We start from the raw sequence: 22248 nt of genomic DNA, 5'->3' as shown, positions 1-22248 counted from the left end.
TCGGATTTTTTTTTCCCCAGTCTGTTCCCTAAGGAAAGGAAAGGATGCGATCACACTATTTTCAGTCCAGCTCTTACCTGCAATAACTCAGGAACACATCAGACAATTTTGCCAAACCAGACAAAAGGAGAAAGGCCAAAGAGATATTACATTTCCATTTTGTGATCAGAAGATGGACAGACAAGTAGTCCATATGCTGAGAGACAGCTTGCAATGCAGGCTCAACCCAAACATCAGAAAACAGGGACTCCACATAAAGGCAAGCCAGAGAAAAAAGAAGTTTCATGGCTCATAAAACTACTTTTTATTTGTGGATGGGTGGGGAGAGGTTGTTCATTTTCAACAAATATTGCCAGCTCTGAGGCATTTTGTGTTTACTTTCCTTCCCTTTAAGCATAGTGAAGCTTGATTCTCCTTTGTCTGAATTATTCCTCAGATATCAAAACACTGTTTGCAATGCACCTGAGCAAACCACACTGAGCTCACTAACACCAAATGAAAGCAGTTTCTGATGAAAAAATCTGGTTATCCTACTTTATCATCTTACTACAAATAGTTTTGTCTTGAAATACAGAAGTGTGCAAGAAATGCACATACAAAAATGTATTCGGAAGACATGCAGCAAATAAAAACAAATTAACCAGTCAAGACATCAACAAATGACAAATTTTAGGGACTGCACATTCACAAACACCATATTTCTCTCCCATCACTCTTTTCTTATAAGCCAAAGGGACATGAAACATCATCTGGTATGAATCAGATGTGCTCAGACAAACCCTGCCACCTTCCATATCACATCTGCCAGAAATAGTGGATGAATGGTGTAAGAACTCATTAGACTGAGGAATACTTCTTGGCCTTCTAATATTTACACTAGAATTGTACTATTTCATTGATTTTGTTTGTTTTTAAGGAAAAATGTTATATTAATGAGATCAGATTTTTTTTGTCCAGCCAACTTTATCAAAACCTCTTCAATCAGATGCAGCCTGCCCACAGCGTTGACATTTGGTCAAATATACACAACCAAATTCTATACTTGAGGCTCATCTGTTCCCCATATCCCAAGCTCCATATTCCACTGTCCAAGCCTTTATTAAAAGAAGCGTTACTAGTCCTTATACCCATATTGGCACACTTAAAGCCAAAAGGTAAGTGAATTTCTGGAAGATTGCAGTCTCCTAGACTTGGCTGGCTTAATTGACTATTTCTTTTCCAACGTAATTTACTTCCCCAAAAGTTAAAAAAATTGGATTGGCACAGTATCTCCAGGCTGAAGAACACTGAGCGTCTCCGTGCAGTATTTGGTCCAGCTTCCCACAAAGTACACAAAACCCTGTTGACATTACAGCTTGTGGCTAAAATTATTTTGAGTAAGGAAATGTGATCGATGGAGGCTGCAGGTCCCAGAATACAAGCCTCCAGTTTGCGTCAGGGTGAACACAAACATACTAGAGACAAAGAAGGGAACAATCTGCTTCACTTGCTGCAGCCCGCGGGCTCCTGCTAGGGAGGATTCAAGCTTGACGCTCTGGAGGTTGCAGCTATCATCTGGGCCTTTGGGTACAGAAAACCTTCCTGCTTGTCTCCTCTGTGACCTGTTTTGTTACCGTCAGTTGCAGCTAAGGAGTATAATACCAGGGGACTGAAACACTCCTTGTGACTGAACAAGTGCCTGCATAGAAAAAAATGCTTACTGTTACGTGGGGAAGGAACACAAAATCTTCATCCCTTAAAAGCACAGAACATTTTTAGTGTCCTGCAACCCTCTGAGGTTTGACTGCAGCAGAAGAGATGAGACTACACGAGTGTCCTGACCAGTCCTCCAGAGGGAATGGAGACACAGCTAAGCGTGTACATGGCTTCATTACGCTGCTCTCTGTGGACCCACAGACCATAAAGCCTTAAATACCTGAGTGTATGTATTCACACCAGAATATCTATTTGCAGAAATTAAGCAACTACTTCAAAATATAAACCTCTGTTTCACAGTATCATAAACCAATTTACCTATTACCCACCCACCTTTTAGCAGGCACAGGCAGTCTGCGCCAGCTGAGCTGTGTACACAGCGCAGCAGCCACACAAACAGGGATCTTCTGGAGACACCGAGCATGGCAGAGGTCCCCGAACAGACACTGCATCCTGGTGCTGAGGACCGCAGAAGCACAGGCACGGTCAGGGCACCAAATCACAGCACTCAGGGTGCTCATGTGAAAATGGTGGACTGGGAATCAGCAGGGGAGAGGCCTCAGTCCAGATTTTGGGGCTATGGGGTAAGTACAGCATCACTGGCACACAGGCCAGTTATTTTGTTATGATGCAACTAACACGTACAACAACATGCGCACAATCGGGGGGAATGAGAAGCAGTGAAATCTAATTGCAATGCCAATGAAATTGAGTGATTTGCAACAATTTTTCAAAGGCAGGTTTTCCTGTTTACTCTGCTGACAAACTGCAAACTTGTACCTGCAGAAGAGCTCAGCACCTGTAGAAAGCCTAAGGTCGCTATAAACCTAACAACTGCCCCTAAATACTTGTTTCCATTACTCCCACAGCCTCAGCCACCACCTATGGTACAAAACAACCAATTAAACTGGCAGGCTGTTTTGCTAAGATGGAACTTTTGCCTGTGCCAACTGGGTCGCTAAAACCATGGAATGAAAAGAGATTCGTGGAGTCGCATTAGTCTCTGTGCACCACACGGACCAACTTTGGTATTTTTACTGGGTTTGCTTTCAATCTCTGCTCAGATTTCCAGGAGCTGTCATTACACTGTGAAATACCTTCTTTGCAAAGTCCCTCAGTCTGGGTTAAACTCTTAGGAATTTTAATCTGTCTGCCTAAAGAGACTCAGAGACTTTTCCAAGCCAAGTCACACTCCTCCCCACCTGCCTGTTTTTCTGCTTCCAAAACCTCCGATGAGTTTTCATTTAGTTTTGACCAAAATTGTCCCCAGAAGATTAACAATCTTATTTGTCAAAATGAGCATTTTCCTCAAAAAAGTAAAATAAAATAAATTTCAAGCAGCAGCTTACAGGAATGAAACTCTTTATATAAAAATATACAAAGCACTCCATTATGTACATGCAGATCTACAAACTTAAATCCTAATTACTAAGTCATGTTAGAAAAAAATTACTCAAATGAAATAATAAAAACATGATGAAAGACAAAAAGATAGATTTTTTGAGATGTAAGTGGTATGAATGTGAGAGACAAGATGAATATATCAATATGGTAGTGACCAGACTTGCCAGGGTGGCATGCCCATTATTCTAAAAAATATATTTTACACCATAAACACTAAATGAGTTTTAAGCATGTGACTACTCTCTTTTGATTCACATGGATCAATCATGGGCTTGAAGTTGCCTACATGTTTATATACTTGTAGGATTAAGAATGACTTTCTAACATCCTTTCTTTCTATCCAGTAAGTTAACTTGATTAGGTGTATGAGGTATGTCTAAGAGATTACCTCTCAGAATACAGTGTTTCCATGAACATGAGTTATCTACAAAACCTAGTGACTCAGCTGCAGTTATATTACAGAAGTCACAAAGTTTGGACTGGAATCTGTTTTCTTCCAGAAGTCTCTGATCTTCTCTAACTTTCCTTCTCTAAACACCACCAAGGTCTTCTGGCCATTGCTCTCTCTCTGGACTTAGAGAGGCAATCAGAAGATTAATTTTAAAGGAATGATGATTTTAAAGGATACAGGCTGTTAAGGGACAAATTACATGTGTGGAACTCTAATAGTTGTTTTCCCGCCTACATTCATATTAAATTTTTAAAACACTCTACCTCTGAATCAGGAATGGCATCCATACTAAGCATGACAGCTTAGCACTCTCCCTTAGTAGCTCAGTAAAAAATAATGTTTTAAATCAGGTTACCATTTTGTTTTAAAAAGCAGCTATAAAGAAATAGCATATTATTCTGACTCATATTGTGCAAATAACTGGGAAAAGGCAATTACACATAAAAAGGAACTTGGTTAGTGAGACACACATCTGGAACTAGGAAGGACATTAGGGAATGCTGCTCATACAAATTTATCCTAGGATCCAGACAGTGTTTAAATACACCTCCTACAAATCAACAAAATCCAACCAAAAGCCTTTCAGTCAATAATAAAAATTTTAATTCTGTCACTTGCCTTTACTTTTTAACACACTGTTGACACATGACGTGTCCAAACCAAGCTCCACAACCAGAGAGTTTTAGCTCAGACTGCTTTTAATGGTCAAGATCCCCAATTCTGTCTCACATGTAGCATTCATGACGGCAGTCCTTTTCAATACATCTGCCTTGGAGACAACCCTGACACCCCTGTTATTACACCAGGTCAACTGTACTGGTGACATTTGACAAACAAGTAAACTATCGCCTTCATCTAGCAGCAAATGTTTCAGAAAAAGCAGAAGCTTCTCATTCGTTCCCCTTGCTCCCACATGTGCTAAAGAAGCTGGTGTTTCTCTTAACATATTGCCACTAAAATCTTGATTATTATGGGCTTCTAGAAACTTAACAGCTAGACGCTTGATCCTGCAAGCACAGCTGGGCATACAGTTTGGCAGCATAAACAAAGCCATTGTCTTTGTACGATCAGATCCCATCCAGCACAATAACATGGCAATTATATACGCAGGTGAATCCATTCATTTGTAAGGCAGGAGATGGCATAAAACATCTTCCAAAAGATAAGGAGAAAACATTCACAGCATTTTAATGCTGAAGAGCCCTGTCTGACAAACGTGTCTTCTCTAATCTGCTTTCATCTTTTAACAAGGAATTCTTGTCATTTTACCTGAAGTACCAATTCAAAAAACCTGCTCAGAAAACTGACCCACTCCTTTAACAACAATAAAAAGCTCCAAAGCAGAGTCTCTCAAATAAATGCAAAGAAAACAAAACATTAACAGATAGAACAAGCTTACTACTGGTGATATATCTTTGCAGACATTAAAATTCTAACCACAAGACTTAAGAACTTTATGCTACCTTCGTCTAAAAGCTGTGATAGAAACACTGACTGTGACAAAGAAAAATAAAGTTTGCACAGGAGGAAGATTTTGAAAAATAACTCCTGATAAAAAGCAGCAAAAGGGGTACCTGAAAATGTGAACATATGCGAGTCACCTGATCCAGACACCATATGAAAAGAATTATCTGTTGAGTTTGCTGCACCACTAATATCTTTCAAAAGCCCTGGTATTTGGAGAGGCACTGCAGTAAGGAATGTCATCTTTTATTTTTTTTCTTTTTTAAGATGAATGTCTTTCTCCCTTAGGCTGTGGTCCTACTTTATGTTTCTACAGGCACGGCAGCACACATGTAAGCAGTTTTATTGAAATCAAGGACCTTTATGCAGTCGAACTCATTCACTGCCTTTGGGACATGGTCTGCAGAGAGCAAACCAATGGGATAGGTATCATCTTCCTTCTGCTATTCCATAACAACCAGGAGAGCAAACCTCCAGCCCTGCAGTGGATCTGCGCAGGGCTACTCCTAGAACACAGGAGATGCCCAAGCACGTGCCCGCTGGAGGCTAATGAAACACAGTGGTAATAGTACGCTGCTAAGAACGCAGGAACCTCAGTTCTGCAAACACTTCCACATGTGATTAATCCTGAATGAATGCTACCTAATTGGATTCCAGATAATAGTGTCTGAATAAATCCTTGCAGAAATACAAATTTACACTGTCTCAGATGGAAACAGTGACATCTGGGCTGAAAACCAACTAGCAACTAATTCGTTTAAGAAAAAGATGACAGAAGATGCCACTACAGTAGGGCATAGTGCCTGGCATGAGATGCTTTGCTTAGGTGTATTCCTTGCCAGGATCTGCCTCACTGAACAACTTCTTCCATGTTCTGGAAGACGCATCTGGGACAGCAAGCTGGGAACCTTTGCAAATATTAAGACAAAGAGAGTCTCTTTTGCTCATACGTATGTATGTATAAACATGCAGTCACTTCACTACACCCAGTGATGGTAAAACCAATATGACAACTGACTCACAGAGTCCTGGATCTGTGAGAAATACGAGCTGCAACTAAACTGAAATTTTAGTTTGCAAAAGGAAAAAGCTAAAACATCTGGGAAAAAGGATTGGCAATGTAAGAGAGAGAAAGCTGGAAGCAGTAATACTACAGGAAGCCAATAGTGGACCACAAGTTACATTTGAACAACCAATGTGCTGCAAAGGTCAAGGCAATATGCAGAAATCCCCATATGCAAACACACATCCTGCCAGAGAGCTGGCAGACAACCCTCACGTGGTGTGACCGCACCCAGGACAGTTATTTCGGCCCTGTGCGGGACATTGCCATACAGGCTGCTAACAAGTTCAAGGAAGCTAAAGAAAAACACATAGATATTTATGTCAACGCACACACACCAAAAAGCAATCAGTGGGGCTGGAGGGATTGATTTACATACGGTGATGAATAATAAATTATATCCCAAGGAAGGAAGGCAGATCATGCATGGACGGCATCACTTCTGCTATGCAGTACAAATCACAGCCCCCCGTGCCTGCCGGCTGTGGAGCCCTCCTCAGCCATTGTGCTTGGGTGGTCTCTGCACAAGTGGTAGGAAAGAGAAAGACAAAACTTGAGAGGAGGAAGGACACAAACCTCCTTTTGAGGCACAGCTTTCTGGCATCATCTTGTGCTGCTATGTCAGGATGGCCGCCAACCCAAGGCACATGCAGGTCTAAAGGCCACTCCATCAGTGCCTTCCTGTCCCCCACCCCACAGCTGCTGCAACAGGAAGATACTGATATGGGCCATAGAAAAGGTGGTAAGTGCCCTACATCTAAAGTTTTCCCAAAGGATACGTGGAGAGGAGCTGGAGGAACTGCCTCCTAGTTACCAAACAATAGGTTAGGGACTAGGGTAACAGCCAGTGACAGAGGGAGACCTGGATTCTTCTTTTCTTCACAGGCTAAGATTCCAGCTGAAAAAGATACCCTGTCCTCCCAGAATTAAAAGAAGGGGTTCACAGTATCCCCTTCATGGAGGCCGGAACACTGTAAAATGTAAGATTTGTGGTGCTAAAGAAAAACTAGCAAAAAAGAGCTGCTTGTATCCAACAACTTTCTACGGAAAACACATAAACATATCCAGGGAAGGAGAGTAACTCCAGAATTGTTCTTTGCAACTATAGCATTTGCTCTTCTATCTGTACTTTCCTGTTTCTGGATTGCATCTCCAGACTGATGCTACGTATCTCTGTAAGGTCACTCCCTATGTTATTATTAAGTTTCAATATGGATTTATATTTAGTACATTTAGTAACTCAGTCTGATATGGGATTGATTCCCAGAAATGGTTTGGATTATTGTGCAATTGTCTCCTGAGCTCTCCCAGACTTAGTTTCTTCTACTCATGGCCTCAGTGCATTTTTACTTTCTGCCTTGTAAGTAGCTTCACTCGTAGGTGCTTTCCAAGCCCAAGGAGTACAAAGCTACTGACTTTAAAGGCTGACACAGTTTCCTAGTTGACATCGGTGACACCACAGTGATACCTGGAAGGTCCCTACAGTCTGGAATTTTTTCCTTCTTCCCCAGCCCTACTTACTCTGCTGTAAGTAGGATGCTTTGTTAACTGATGGTCTTAAAGAAATTCTTTGGGGTATGACATTTCTTGCCCTGTTTTTCCTCTTTTGTTATATGATGTCTTCTATTCAATCAGCCAAACTAGAGCTGGCAAACAGCCTCTCTCTAGGTTTTTACGTATTGCTGCAAGGCAAAATAAACAGTTGTTTCCAGTTTGCATTTTCAGGGCTACAGATGTATGCTGATTATCCTTTCAGTCTGCTAATGGAAAACTGAAAAAGATTTAAATGTACTTTTCCAAGGCAGAGACCAAAGTCTATGGACACCTGTCCCTTCTAACTTTGGACTACCCAGAGCACTGTACAACATCATCTCCTCCCTTTATGTTGACTCTGAAAGTATTTTCAGATTTCAGGAGGGCTTTACAAAAGGCCAGGAGACAGACTAAATCCTTCTGAAATACAAGAACATTTTGTGTCTTTTTGGAGCAGCAGTGATGCCAAGGATAATATCTGGGCTGACCTGAGACCATTTCAAGGATGGGGAACTTCAGAATGGGGCAACAGGAACTGTATCATAACATGCGAAGTTCTTTGTTTTGTTAAGATGCTGTAGTATTTACTCAAATTTCTTACCTTCCTTTTGTTTTCTGGGAGAAAAAAATAACATAAAACAACAACAGCAACAAACCCCATCAAAGCCAAGTTTCATATACCCCTCAGGGAAAAGTATTATCAAGACTGTCATGTCAAATAGTCTGAGTAGAAGAAAGGAAAACTGGAAATGAATCTGCAGTTAATTTCCAATTTCTGTATCAAGTTTAGAATTAGCTGCTACACTGGATGAAACAATCTCAGATGTGCAAAGCCAGTAATGCAGAGACCTTCCCAAGAAGAGGAAGCAAGGACCTATTTCCTTCTTTAAGTTTTAGAAGCTTTACCTCATGACACTCGCTTGTCTGCCAAACATTTCTTGGAATCTTTCAAATAACTGTTTACTCTAGTTGATCCTATTGTGCTTCAGCCAAACTAATGGGCCGCACTCTGTGGATGCTGCCTCTATTGGAGTCCAGAGTCAAGTGATGTGCTGCCACGGTGATGTGCTACATCTACGGTTTAATCATTTGTCTTTTCTATGGGGGTGTATTAATCTATGCACAGAATAAGTATGTGTCCACGGTATGCAGAGATCAGAGATACAGATGACAAGGGGAAGACTTGGAAAGTACCAAGGTACCTAAAGATGCAGCAAAGTATTGATGTTCAGCGAATTCCTAACACCTTTAAAAAGCTGGCTCCACAACCTCTTCCTGCCTGCTCCACACAGGTTACTTTCCAGTGTTTGTTGCTATATTTATCACTCGAATTACAGTATTATTGAGAGGCCTCAGGCAGACTCGTTCTCCCTTATGCCTCTCAAGCCTACAGTGGAAAGGTCTTTACTGCTCAGACAACACAATTTCAAACAGTTAAAATGTCCAAGCTCTCTACATTGTCATCACTTTTCCAGCATTATCAGGAAATCCTTTCATCTATCCTCAAATGACAATTGTATATATTTACTGTCAGCAACCACTTGCTTACAAGATTTTTATTACCCTAAATGCAGGAAGACTCGTTAATGCATTATTATGATGGGGAAATCAGGAAATGAAGAGTTAAGAGTGAAAACTCAGCCTCCGTTTTGCTGTCTATGCTTACAAAAAATTCATTCCAGTTGGGGGTCCTAAAGGGTTCTTTACACAATAATAAAAAGAAGAGATCTGTCAATTAATGTAATGGAAACTAACATTTCTCATATCTTTTTGCAGTAAGAACATAGAGATTGACCTGTCAGGCTACAGATTTCACTGAAAGTGGCACCCTTCCTTCAGACAAAACATATATCCAATGATTTCCATGGGATCAGTTGACGAAAATTATTCAGTGGGTTCAAAATGACAAGGAAAAATATCTAACAAAAAGCCCGTACAGTATGGGTATGAAAAACTTTAATTGTTTATTGCCTCAAAACTTCTGAGACAACTGTATTCATTCTGGGCTAGCTTCATTTGGACTTAAAATCAGGACACTGCAGGAGAAAATGTATTCATCTATTGTCGTTTACACAAAAAGATCAGACTTGCACATTTGGGGCTAGTTATTTAAACTAATTAAAGAAAAAAAAACCCCAACCAACCAGAGAGGTTTAAAGAACTGAATTTTAAAGTTTTCCCAACTATCCCTGCCATGCTAACAACAAACATAGAACATCTTGGCCCCAAAATGATTTGTTTGCCAAACAAGAGCAACTGGAAAGGTTTCACTGTAAGCTATGGTTCAACTTTATGTCTAAAAATTACTCCATTTTACACTACAATTATAAGATGAAATCTGTTTTTAAGATACCCTTAAAGCAGAATGCAGGAGAATGAAGAAAGACCATCAACTGCTGAGGTTCCCCACCTTCCGAACACTAGCAGAATTCAAACTTCATGTGTTATTTTTGAATGAAGGAAACAGTACTCAACGAGCGGATGAAGTCACTAAAAAGGCACTCACACCTACTCTAAATATGAACAGATATCTGCAAATAAAAGTTTAAATGCTATCTAAGCAACATGTGTCAACCTGGTGCAGAAGGTTTAGAAAGTAAAAAACAATTCCGTAAAGGATTCAGTCTTAAATGTGCTCTTTCCAGATGCACCACAGCAGAAGTCATGGGAGTGCTGCCTGAAGAAGTCACAACTTCACCATTAGCTCCTCGGTTAAAACAGACCTTTGCGGTGATGGGCAAATCATAACGCAGCTCAGAAAGGAACAGAGACCTGCCATGAAAAATAGCTTGCAGATCTCAGAGGAGTGATGTATGAGTGAGGTACATAATTAAAGAGGGAGAGCGATGGAAGAAGCTCTGAGTTGGTAAAGGAGAAGTCACAGGAGACTCTTATTTAGTAACACGGCAAAAGTGAGGTCATAAAACAGAGCAACCAAAAGGTGAAAAAGGAGAAAGACACATGGCGAAGGACTGGACAGGTCCCAAATGGCCAAGGAGAAAAGCTCAAAAGACTGCAGACTGAATTTTGGCAGAAAAAACACAGAGAAAGATCTGTTGTCTATTTCTGATGGACTCTTTGAAGTTTTCTGGATCTAATCTGATTTTTGTCTGTCATTCTTTGCCAAAAAAGATAAACCTTGCCCGGGAAAACCTACCTTCCCTTATCCTTACACTAATAAGAAAACAAATGGTCTGTTTTAAATATTGAACACTTAAAATGTAAAATCTTTCTTCTATGATGTATTTGAGAGTTTGATATTTCCAAGCTGTCATACTTGCAATTATCACTGACCAAAGTTGTTCCTGGTTAAGTATCTTGTATTTTACCAAACTATGTCACAACATGGGCCTTGGTCCTACACTGAGAGCTTCACCACACTCAACCCACTAGCTCCATCCATACTTCACTGAACTGGAAGAGAGAGATTTATTTACTAAAATGCCTGCACAGAGGTGTCCAAAATATACATTTTAATTTTTTTTTACTGATACTGACAGTCTTCTGGAATTCTGTCACTCTGTAGTATTAATTTACTTTAATAGTCTCTAATATTATATTACAGGATAATACTATAGTGTTATTAGCCTTATCATTTTAGGCTCATGTCTAACAAAGTCTGTAAGCATAAGCCTACCTGTAAGCCCTTTCCTTGGATTACTTTAGTTCATACTTTAAGGTGCCTTACTTTCATGCTTTGCTGGATGGTGGACGTAGTCAACAGTACAGAAGAAAATGCACTCAGCTATCATGTAACCATTACACTTACGTTGTTGCTCAGCCCGCCACAGACACTAGTTCCCATTAAAATGATAGCATATACTATGTTTTACTCTAAGCAATATACTGAAAATTTCATACCCATTTGCAACTCCAATACATTAAAATGCCCCAAATGCCAGTTTGCTATTGCTATTGGCAGATGCTTTTTAATAGTGATATTCACATATTAGGGTTGTCAGCTAACTAGCAAATTTGGAGTTCAAGTAGGTGTTAATTCAGAGTAGCAATAAAGGAACAGGACAAGACAAACAGGAGAGCAGAAGATAGGAAATTCACATTCACAAGACAGTAAATACACCTTCATAATAGCTAGTGTGACACCGTCACTTTAAACGCTGCATTCTCCTCCAAAACAAAATGCTCTAAACAGCTCTAAATATCCAAGTGTTCTACGCTAAAATACATTGTCTTACCTGCTTGGATCTCTTTTGAGTTGTCCCAAATCAACTTTACCATCCCTACACAAACTACTTGTGTTACCTAAATACAGTTCCTGTCTCCCCAGCTGTATGATCCTCGATTTCTGGTCAATAATGGCATCAGCCATTTACTTAGGCACGCTTTTATTTTATTGAGGTCATTTCAGACTTTTTCCTCCGCTCTCTACAGTTGCATTAACAGCTTCCTTCCTATTTTTAAATCAGCAGCTAATTTCAGCAACTAAGTGCTTATTGTTTCTTCAGGGTCAGTCATAAAACAAACACCATTATTGATCTTTCTGAATCTACCACTAGTTTTTCCCTTTTATCTCATCCGAGCGACTATTCAAGGGACAATTTCTCAATAAACCAGGACATCTATCCTAGATAAACTTGAGTATCTGAAGAAAGAGATTTTTCTGTCTATGTGTGCTAATACAGCTCCTATCACAGCAGTAGCCAAGCAACTCACAAATGTTAGTGATTTTGTCTCCACAACACCTTTTTAAAGGGAAAAATGTTGTTAGCTGTCTTTTACAAACAGGGAACTAAGAAACAGAGCGATTTAGTGTTTCAAAGGCAAAGACCGCTCATTAAATGCAAAACGACTGGAATCCTTATTTCCTATATTTTAACCACAACAGCATCTTCTATTTTTGCATGCACCCTGGATAAACAATTACTTATTTGTTGGATTACAGAGACTGATGACTTGGCCAGTTGGTATTTATCTACATCTCTGACGAGCATCTGAAGACAACTGACATCATAGGCTAACAAAAAAAAAAGTGTTAAAACAAACTGCTGCCAGTATTTTGTCTACTGTTATTATTAAGCTTCAACACAATTCTTGGGGCCTAAACCCATCCACTGTCCTCTAGTTAAGCTACAGGAAATTTTTGCTTTGCCCAGGAAAATGTGATACCAAAATGCGAAGCAGCCCATCCAGGTAATAAGATCTAAGTGTCATCTTTCAGACACCAAGTATCTAAAAGCATCTTTTGAAGAGAGTGGTTTTATTCACCAATTCTACTTTAACAGGGTACATAAAGATAAGATTTACTGGCCATTACCGTTTTGGCCAAGTGTGGCAAGTTTGATTCTTTTCAAATTAATTCTACACCAATCCACAAAGAAACTTTAAATGCAGTTTGACTGCTATAACGTACCATCAATTATTAGACAAAATTTTTCAATGGTTCCTGGGCATATTATCACTATCTGGCCACTTGCTTCACAGTTTCTCTCTCTTTACTCACAGTGATGAAAGTCAGGCTTCCTAGTCTTGCTCTTGCTAATCGCTAGATCAACATACCTCCAACGAGAGGGCGTGGAAAGCTAATGGTCTAGGACTAGAGATTGCCGCCTACGCTAGATATGTCTGCAGTGTTGTGCCACGTGGAGCTGCCTGAGCCCACAAGTATTCTGCCTAATGAGAGACAAGAGTAATTGTGCTAGGTGCAGATCTGCACTACTGCGGCTGGACTGCTTCTGGGATCTGAGTTACATTTTCCGTGTGACACTACCCATGCCCACAAAAAGAGATGGTTGATTCTGAGCCAGGTCAGTTATGTCTGTGTGTTTCATTAACGGGTAGGCAAAGCCCTTCTATCCTGCTTTAACACTTTTCAGGTTTATTAAACACCGGTTAAGAAGTTTGTCCCTAGACAGGAAATTCATGCCAAAGGTCTCAGAGATTCAAAATACCATTTGGTAGGAGCAGTAACACTGCCATTTAAATGTACTGTTACTCATATTACTAAGCTAGTATATTAGCATGGAATATGTACGTTTTCACATGAGAATACAGAGATCAAACACGCTAACTGCATAATGAACAAAGATGTAGGTAGCAAACACTCAAGGATCTGGAAACAAGCGAATTCCCTGGATAAAAGGCATTCAGTTAATCAGAGTATCTGAGCTGCATTCTCAATTCAAACACTTATTTTCTTCTTATTTGTATATAATAATGTTTTCCCGGAAACAAAATAAAGACTAGTGCCCTCAGTAGGTTTCTCCTTCACTTAAGGAAGTGCACATCAGGCAAAACTTGGCAACCAAGATGAAGAAAAGTCCTAGTAAAGATGTTATGAACCGTATTTTTCACAAACAATGTTAGGTTCAGGTAGACATCAGCCTGATCTAACATGCAGTTGTATGCAACGGCACCACATGTTACAGGAGCACACCCTGTGCCTCTTGACACTCAGGTGAACTAAAACCCAGTGCTAATGCTCCCCTAGCCTGACTGCCCTCTTCCTACCGGATGGTAGACTCTCAGCTCTCTACAGTTTCTACCTCTGCTTGCTAAGTCATGTTAAAACTAGAGACGGCTTCGTCTTCACTAAAACTTTACATCCTGTTAGTTTGCACAAAGGAAGTAAGTTATGCTAACAGCACACCTGTTTTTTTTCCCAGTGAAGATGTACTCTGTTGGATATTATTGCCATTCAGATACCTATTTACACACCCAGTCAAAGGCTATGACCAGCTGCATAGCATATAATTATTTTTTTAAAGGAAAGAAAACGCCATTAAAACGAAAGGCCTTGTTCTGCTTCTGGGTAAACAAATGGGAGTTTTACAAAGGTTTAAAAAGGAAAGGGATTAACATGCTTCAACGTGGTAATGGTCTCAACTGTTCACATTAAAATTTTCACAGTAAATTAAACCATGACAGAGGTAGGAAAGAAGTCAATTTTCAGTGGATCATGCTGTTCTGCTGACGTAAATTGCCATTTTTTAGGTAGTATATCCACCAACCTGTATAATGATAGAATAACAAAACCGCAACCCAGTGTTGATTAAGTTTGGCCTTTTGCATGCTAATTTTCGCCTGCTCTGCAAAAATAACGGAATGCACCACCTTATTTACATGCTTCTAGATATTTAGCACCCTCTCACTATTCTTCCTTCACCAACCTTTGCTTAAGCCTGTGGTGTTTGCCTTCCCTCCTTGTACTGTGTTTGCTGTTCAACACCACTTCTCCTGCTTCCTCAGTTATACGCAGGACACCTTTCAATTCACTGTCCACCACTTACACCCATCCTTTTCCAGAGCTCTCTTATCAAGGGTAATGCTAAATGTCAGTCCAGCTATGTTTTCCTGCACGTTGTGTACAACACTTCATTATCTTCATGCTCCTTACAGTCTATGAAGACCAGCAACTTTCCTTGACTAGAAAATGATGGCATGAAGCATCACCCAATCATCCTGGTAAGGCTGGAGAAGACACGTAAATACAGACTCTCACTGGCTAATGCCTGCCAATGCGTTCACACAACACGCGTTACACAGTGAGTTTACACAACAGTGACCAAAAAGGAGGGAAGGGACAAGCCGTGCAAGCGTGCCACGGTACCAGACCCCCCGGGGAAAGCTCCACTCTGTGTTATTGTAGCGGCACCAAAAATGGATGTTTAAATACAATGGGGCGCTTATCTGACTGCCAAATGCCCACGATGCCATTCCACCTCAGTTATATCACGGCGGCGTAAAACAAAAAATGACAAAGGACTATGAAAGAAAGTCAACACAGTCAAAGGCAAAATAAAGCGGGAGGCCCAACCCCCCAAAAAGCCCCGGTACGGAGGGGTGGCCGCTGAGCTGCAGGGATGCCAGCACCCCGCCGAGCCAGGCCGTGCCTCACCTCACCCAACCCCTCCGCACCAGGCCGTGCCTCCCGCCACCCCGGGGACAACCGCGGCCTGACTGCGGGCCTGGGCCCCGGCCCCTGCGTGCCACCAGGCCTCGCCCCCTCCTTACATGTCCCCTCGAGACCCGGCCCTGTCCCGGGCCGTGCCCCTTCCCCACACACGTCCCCAGGCCCGGCCCGAGGCCTTGTCCCCGGCCCGGGCCCTGGGCCGCGCTGGGCCCAGGGGAGAGGCCGCCCTGCCCTGCCCTGCCCCAGGCGCCGGCCTCGGGGGGAGGTGGGGGCCCCTCTGCCCCATGGGGGAGCCGGGGCGAGGGAGGCCGGATAATTAACAGCATCGTTGTCATGCCGCCGGCTCCCCGAGCCTCCTCCCCGCGGTAACAACCCAGGTACAGCCCGCGCTCGCCCCCCTCCCTCCCGCCTTCCTTCCTCCTCCTCCTCCTCCTCCTCCCGGGGGGCCGGGGAGAAATCTGCAGATCAAAGAAAAGATGCACAATAATAACGGGGTGGGCGCGCATCGCGGACCCCCGTCCGGCCGGGCCGGGGCCGGGGCCTCTGGCGGAGGCTCGCCGCGGCCCGGCCGCTGCCCGCCCGGCGGAAAGGCGAAGGGGGGGCGGCGGCGCGGGGCCGGGGCCGGGCGCCCCCGCTGCGGTACTCACCCGGGCCGGCCAATGCGGGTACCCCTTCATTTTGGCGAACACCAGGTCTCCAGCCTTGTATTCTCGGGGCCGCGGACGAGCCATCGGGAGCCGCCGCGGGAGCTGCCGTGTGTCCCCCCGCCCTCCCACACCCCCCGCCCCGCACACACCGCCTCGGGGGCAGCCGGGCGAGCCCCCGCGGGGTGCGATGCGCCCGGGCACGGGGCGCAGCCGGGAGCGGGGCCGGGCCGCGGGCAATCCCCGATCTCTCCGGCGGCGGCGGCGGCGGCAGGAGAAGATGGGGTGTGTGTGAGTGTGAGTGTGTGTGTGTGTGTGTGTGTGAGTGTGTGTGTGAGTGTGTACGCGGGGGAGGGGGAGGCCTTGGACACAACCCCAACAGCCCCCGGTACCAGGGAGCCGGCTGGCGGCGGGGCGCCTGGCCGGGCGGGGGCGGCCGGGGAGCCCTCACCCCGCGGCGGCGGGCGGGCGGGCGCGGCGCTGCCCGCGGCCCCCCCCGTGCGAGCTGGCTACGCCGCCCGCGCCGCCCGCTCCATCCCCGCCGCAGCCGCCGCGGCCCCGGGAATATGGAGCCGTCTCCGCCGAATTACTCCTCGGGCAGCGACCGAAAACAGGATCTTCTTATCCCCCCCCCCCCGCCGCCCGCGCCTCCCCCCCGCGCTTTCCCTTCCTGTTATTTTCTAGGTACACAGATCGGTTTCTATGAAAATAGGAGAGCAGAGAGCGGCTCCAGTCCCTCCCGGCCCTTCCTTCCCAGCTGAAGCATGACATGGTTCTTTATGCGCGCCCGACATGGAGGCTGCGCGACGAGGAGAAGCCGGCCGAGCCCGGCTGATTTCTGCAGCAGGGCCCCCGCGTTGCCCCGGCCAGAGGCTCCCGACCCCCGGGCTGTGCCGTGTCTCCCCGTGTCACGGAGGCCCAGGCCCCGGCGCCGGGGCGGCTTTACCGCCGCCCTCCCCATGCAGCCAAACACCCGGCCCAAGCCAGGCCCCCGGGAAAAGGCCTGGCTCCCGGTCGCAGGGTTTGCCGAATTTCTGTACCCAGACCCTTCCCAACCAACGCCTCCATCTTCCTTCTCAGCCTAAAACTCAAAAAACCCCTCACAGCCACAAAGACCTGGACCTGGGATCTGCTTCAGTTCACAAGAGGGGCTTCCCTTCTGAGGGTGTTGGGGTCCTGGCTCTTGACAGGCGATGGCGGTTTTATACAAACATGCAGCTCTGTGGAAGGGAAGCACTGGGAACTCGCAAATCCAAACCCCAGTTATTGCTGGTTTTACCATAATGTCACCAGTTAAGTTGTAATGTTCAGAAATAATTACTATTGACATCTATTGTACCAAGGTACTGTCTAAAGGAGCAAAACTAGGAAGGCACTTGCAAGCCAGGCCACAAGCGGAGAAGTTCAGGAAAGGTTTTTTTTTTCTGCAGGTTTGGCTGAGGCTATAGCAGTGGGTTCCCCAACCATTCCCACATGCAAGATGGCAACAATCCCCTTTGGTTTTAGGGAGACAGCTCTGGCTGGGTGCCTCTCAGAGTCCCAAGGGAAGCACCTGGCTGCAGGCTGTTTCCACCGATGAAGGACAAAATAGGTGGCTGCAGGCTTAGTGTCACATCTTGGGGAGGAAGCAGATGAACCACAGAGAGCACTACCAGTCTGTAAGGGCAGTAATAGCAGAGAAAGAAGAGAAAGAAATACCTCTTCTAGCACCTGGTCCTGGGCTGGAACAGGACCAAGAAGACTCTTACTGTTTATGGTGTCCCCAGATGCAATTCTGCTACCCAAACGCTGCTGTTGATAGTACATGAGTCAATAAAGTTTGTCACTCTAGGTCATAAAATAGGATAAGGACTTCTCTGCTGGGGGAAGCACTGCTGTAAAATTATTAGCTCAGGTATCAGTAGAAGACTAACAATGGAAAAAAAAAATCCAAGAAGCTAGATAAACATTTAAATGATTAGCCTGCACTGTGCTCAATGCTGTTGTCTGTTCCTGAAGTACTGAGATCAGTGGCAGGGTTGCCAACGCAGCCACCTTCAGTATAGACATGTGGCCAAACAGCTCACTTTCACTTTCACATCAGATAGGATTTTGCATCCTTTTAAATTGATAGCTCATTTCAGTTTAAATTTGCTTCATAAAGATGTAATATAAAATCTCTGAGTACAGGAGCTATGGACTCTGATCCAAGTCTGTCCAGAATATTCCTATGTATGTGTTGTGTCTTACCTCCCATACCTCTATTATCTCCCCAGACCAGCCTTATCTCCAGAATACTAGAGAGGTGGAGTTGCCTGTTTTGGTTTTTTTTTTTTTTTTTTTTGAAGTACATTATTTGCTTTTCATCTACAGATATTAATAGCTCTTTCCAGTAACTTATTTAGTGACCTTAAATCGGAAGGGAGCAGGATGTATGCCAATTTCTTCCAAAAGGAAACTGTACATATTGTATATACATCCATGCAACAATGTATGGCTAATGTCACAATAGCAAAATTCAAAGTGACTAGATAATGAACAGAAACATCTAATTGAAATGTTCACTTTTCTATCTCTCTTTGTTCCAGCATTGGTGTCTGCAGAGGATGTAAAGAATGAATAATGTTTCTAGCCTACAGTGAATATAATCCCATACTAGAGCTCCAATGAAAACTCATCCCATGGACATGCAAGGATGCAGCTCTCTGTTTCTCTTGTGTATAGGCTGCAAAGGATAAATGAGTTATCATAGAATCATAGAATGGTTTGGGTTGGAAGGGACCTTCAAAGGCCATCTAGTCCAATCCCCCTGCAAGGAGCAGGGACATCTCCAACCAGATCAGGTTGCTCAGAGCCTCATCCAACCTGGCCTTGAATGTTTCCAGGGATGGGGTATCCACCACCTCTCTGGGCAACCTGTGCCAGTGTTCCACCACCCTAATTGTAAAAAAATGTTTCCTGATGTCTAATCTGAATCTACCTCCTTCTATTTTAAAACCATTACCCCTTGTCCTAGCACTACTGGCCCTGCTAAAGAGTTTCTCCCCATCTTTCTTTTAAGCCAACTTCAGGTACTGGAAGGCCACTATAAGGTCTTCCCTGGAGCCTTCTCCAGGCTGAACAGCCTCAGCTCTTGCAGCCTGTCCTCACAGGAGAGGTGCTCTGGCCCTCTGATCATCTTTGTGGCCCTCCTCTGGACTCGATCCAACAGGTCCACGTTCTTCTTATGTTGGGGGCTCCAGAGCTGGAAGCAGTGCTGCAGGTGGGGTCTCACGAGAGCGGAGTTGCCAAGGTAAGAACTCTGCTCAGGTTTGGCTAGCTGTAGGATTTTAAACACACTTTGCAGACAATTCCTCCATCAAGCCATAGTTAAGATGCTGGGAAAGAATGGGGAAGAAAAAGCAAATTTCCTTGCTGATAAATGAAAAACCAGATCAAAGGTTTCACACATTAACAGCACAGAAAACCACCTCAGCACAAACAGCAAAGCGGTTTCTTAGTGTGCATAACCCCATCAGCCGCTCATCACAGCATACAAAGCCTGAGATCTTATGCTGTGTCACTTGTATTCTGTTCCTTTCTCTTCTATTACAAAGGGGAGTTCATCTACCCCTTCTACACAGAAGTGGGAAAGAGGAGAGAAGAGAGTTTCTTCCGAACACTTCAACTGCAGTTTCAGATCATAAGCATGAATGGAGGGGTGCGGAGGCTTGCTAATATATATGCTAAATGTATATAGGTCAGGTCCTAAGTCTACAGAAGTCAACAGCTGAATCTGCTTTGGGCACAGGCAAAGAGCAGCAGGTCACAGAGGCAGCAACACTGCTGAGCAAGGGAGACCTGCAGCAGGGATGGCTCTCTCCTTCCCCCTAAGCTCCCTAAAATGGTAAGACCAAATTCAGTCGCACTTCTCATCCTACCAGACAAGTGTGGATTTCCAGAGCAGGGCAGTATATAAAAGTAGGAGCAGCGGAAGGGAGTAAAGGCAGAGGCCCAGCAGGACCATGCAGAGAGGTGGCAGGGCCAGGAGTGTGGTCGGTAGTGAAGCTGTGAGTCACACAAGACAGATGGTGTCTGAGGTAACTGTTTAGAAGCCACTACCACACTACTGAGTTTTGCTTTCCCAGTAATTCCCAGCAAACAGTGTTCTTAAGCCATTGAGAAGCTTTAAGCCAACCCTGATCATTTCCCCTGTATTCATATGAGGAGAAAAATGGATACATTACTGGTTGAAAACTTTCATAGAGAAAGAATTCAATTGATTCAAAAATGTGGATCAATCTTTAAGAAAAGAGTATGTGGACATAAAAGGCCCAATTTCAAAAGCACCCTCCTAAGTCATGAATAAATTTTTAAACACACGTAAGTTTTGTGTGAAATACTCCATGATCACAGTTTTGCACACATACATTGGACATTTGCATGCAAACTGTCTTGTATATGGACCCTGTTCATGCTGCTATCTTGCACTTGCCATTTTGTGAGATGCTGCCTATATTGTATCTGTAGAAGCCGCAGAGATTATTGTATTTGCCTCTGAAATTCTGTCCCTGATCACCTTACAATTTTTGCTTTCTCTACACAAATCCTGTCTGAGATCAGACTATAAATGCTCTGCAGCACGGCGACTTGTATAATCAATTTACTGTAAGATACTGAAATAAAATGATTTATTTTTCCTTATCTATCTAAAGCTGATAGAATTTTCTTTCCTTCTGCATTTCTTTTTCCTCTATGTAAAAATGTGTCAATGATGATTAGGATGATTAGTATTTTGCCTATGTCCACAGTAAGCTAGTGCGTGTCTGTTAAATATTTTAATAGGAAATTGTTCTGAGTCAGAACTGAGCTGTTCCCCTGTGCAAGACATGTCTGAGAGCTCTGTCTGCAATCACAGAGCTACTTCATGTCAGGCAGAAAGAGGCCATGGTGTTATATGTCCACCCCAACATGCACAGAAAGGCACTTACCATGCCTATTAGTATATTCTTAATTACTAGAGATAAGAAGCTCACCAGGGGATCTCAAGCCTTCTCTGTAATAAGCTTAGAAGGGAGAAGGGTGTGTATCATAGCTGGAGCAAGTTATCTATACTCAAGTTTCCTGAATCTTCTTATGTTATACACTGGAGCAATCTCCTAATTGTATTAAATGAGACATTTTGCTCTACATGTTGCAGAGGTGTGAACGCATATCCTAGAGGCAGAGAAGATCGGAACACTTCAGTCAAAATTAAGTTCCTCTCTGGTTGGGAGCTTTCTGCTATTAGCTGGAAAGGTTTGTACGGGATGGAAATGTTATTAGCAAGTATGCATTGCTGCAGTTCCTTGTTCTCTACAGGTGTTTCAACTAAAGCTACAGCAGACAAAAGGTGCCTGCAGTTAATGTCGCTTAACAATTTCCAGTTCAAACCTTTGTTTTCAGTTGCTTGTGTATTTTTCACCATTTAACCATCAGAATTTAAATTTTCCATTATGATTGTGTAGCTAAAATAAAAACTCTTCTGAAGAAATAACTGTAAAATTACCACAATTGTCTGGCACCTTTGTTATTGTAAGAATATCCCTAAAAACATAGCCAAGTTGCAAGACTCTGAAAAGCATTCATACGCACTCAACAGGGGTTGATAAACAAATCTCAGATGTTCTGTCTGGACCAAATCTGTTGTAGGCTAAAAGTGAATGTGATTCAGCTCATGACTGGAGATGACTGTGGAGGCAAAGCTCATGAGAGGAAAACATGGCTCCCTCCCTACGAGTACCCAGATAGTACACCAGAGTGGCGGCATCAGACCTGCATGCAGAGAGAACTGGGAAGAGCTGGAAGGGCAGCAGCAGCTAAAGGCTGGGAAAGACATTAGAAAAGCAGAAAAGGATTAGGAGACAGAGGTGAAAGCAGACATGGGTGTAAAAAGACAAAGATTTCAGAATATCTTAGAATACATCAAGAAAACACACAAATTATCTAACAAAGTTCTGTGGCACAGTACGTCTCATTCTCTGCTGGTGACTTCTCCATGCAAAGACTAATTATCTGCTACTGTGCTGCCAGTTAACTCATCAGCTTATGTGGAAATCTTGATGCTCCATTCAAAGGTATTGGACTCAATGATCCATTAGAGTCTCTAAGTGGTAACCAGCCTGAG

The 22248-nt window shown here is 43.5% G+C and overlaps 1 protein-coding gene across 1 annotated transcript in view; it reads right to left on the bottom strand.

Annotated features, from left to right (window-relative positions):
• HDGFL3 (HDGF like 3) overlaps positions 1 to 16655 on the bottom strand; it is a 39577-nt gene extending 22922 nt beyond the window's left edge. Inside the window, exon 1 of the mRNA XM_086756975.1 lies at positions 16128 to 16655. Coding sequence (XP_086613101.1) covers positions 16128 to 16211 — 84 coding nt within the window. The 5' untranslated portion in view covers positions 16212 to 16655. The remainder of the gene's footprint in view (positions 1 to 16127) is intronic.
• Positions 16656 to 22248: the final 5593 nt, after the last annotated feature.

The sequence above is a fragment of the Chlamydotis macqueenii genome, chromosome 12 (assembly GCF_036417535.1).
Source record: "Chlamydotis macqueenii isolate bChlMac1 chromosome 12, bChlMac1.mat, whole genome shotgun sequence".
Lineage (NCBI taxonomy): Eukaryota > Metazoa > Chordata > Aves > Otidiformes > Otididae > Chlamydotis > Chlamydotis macqueenii.
The sequence above is the reverse complement of the archived record's forward strand: the minus strand, read 5'-3'. Positions and strand labels throughout refer to the sequence as shown.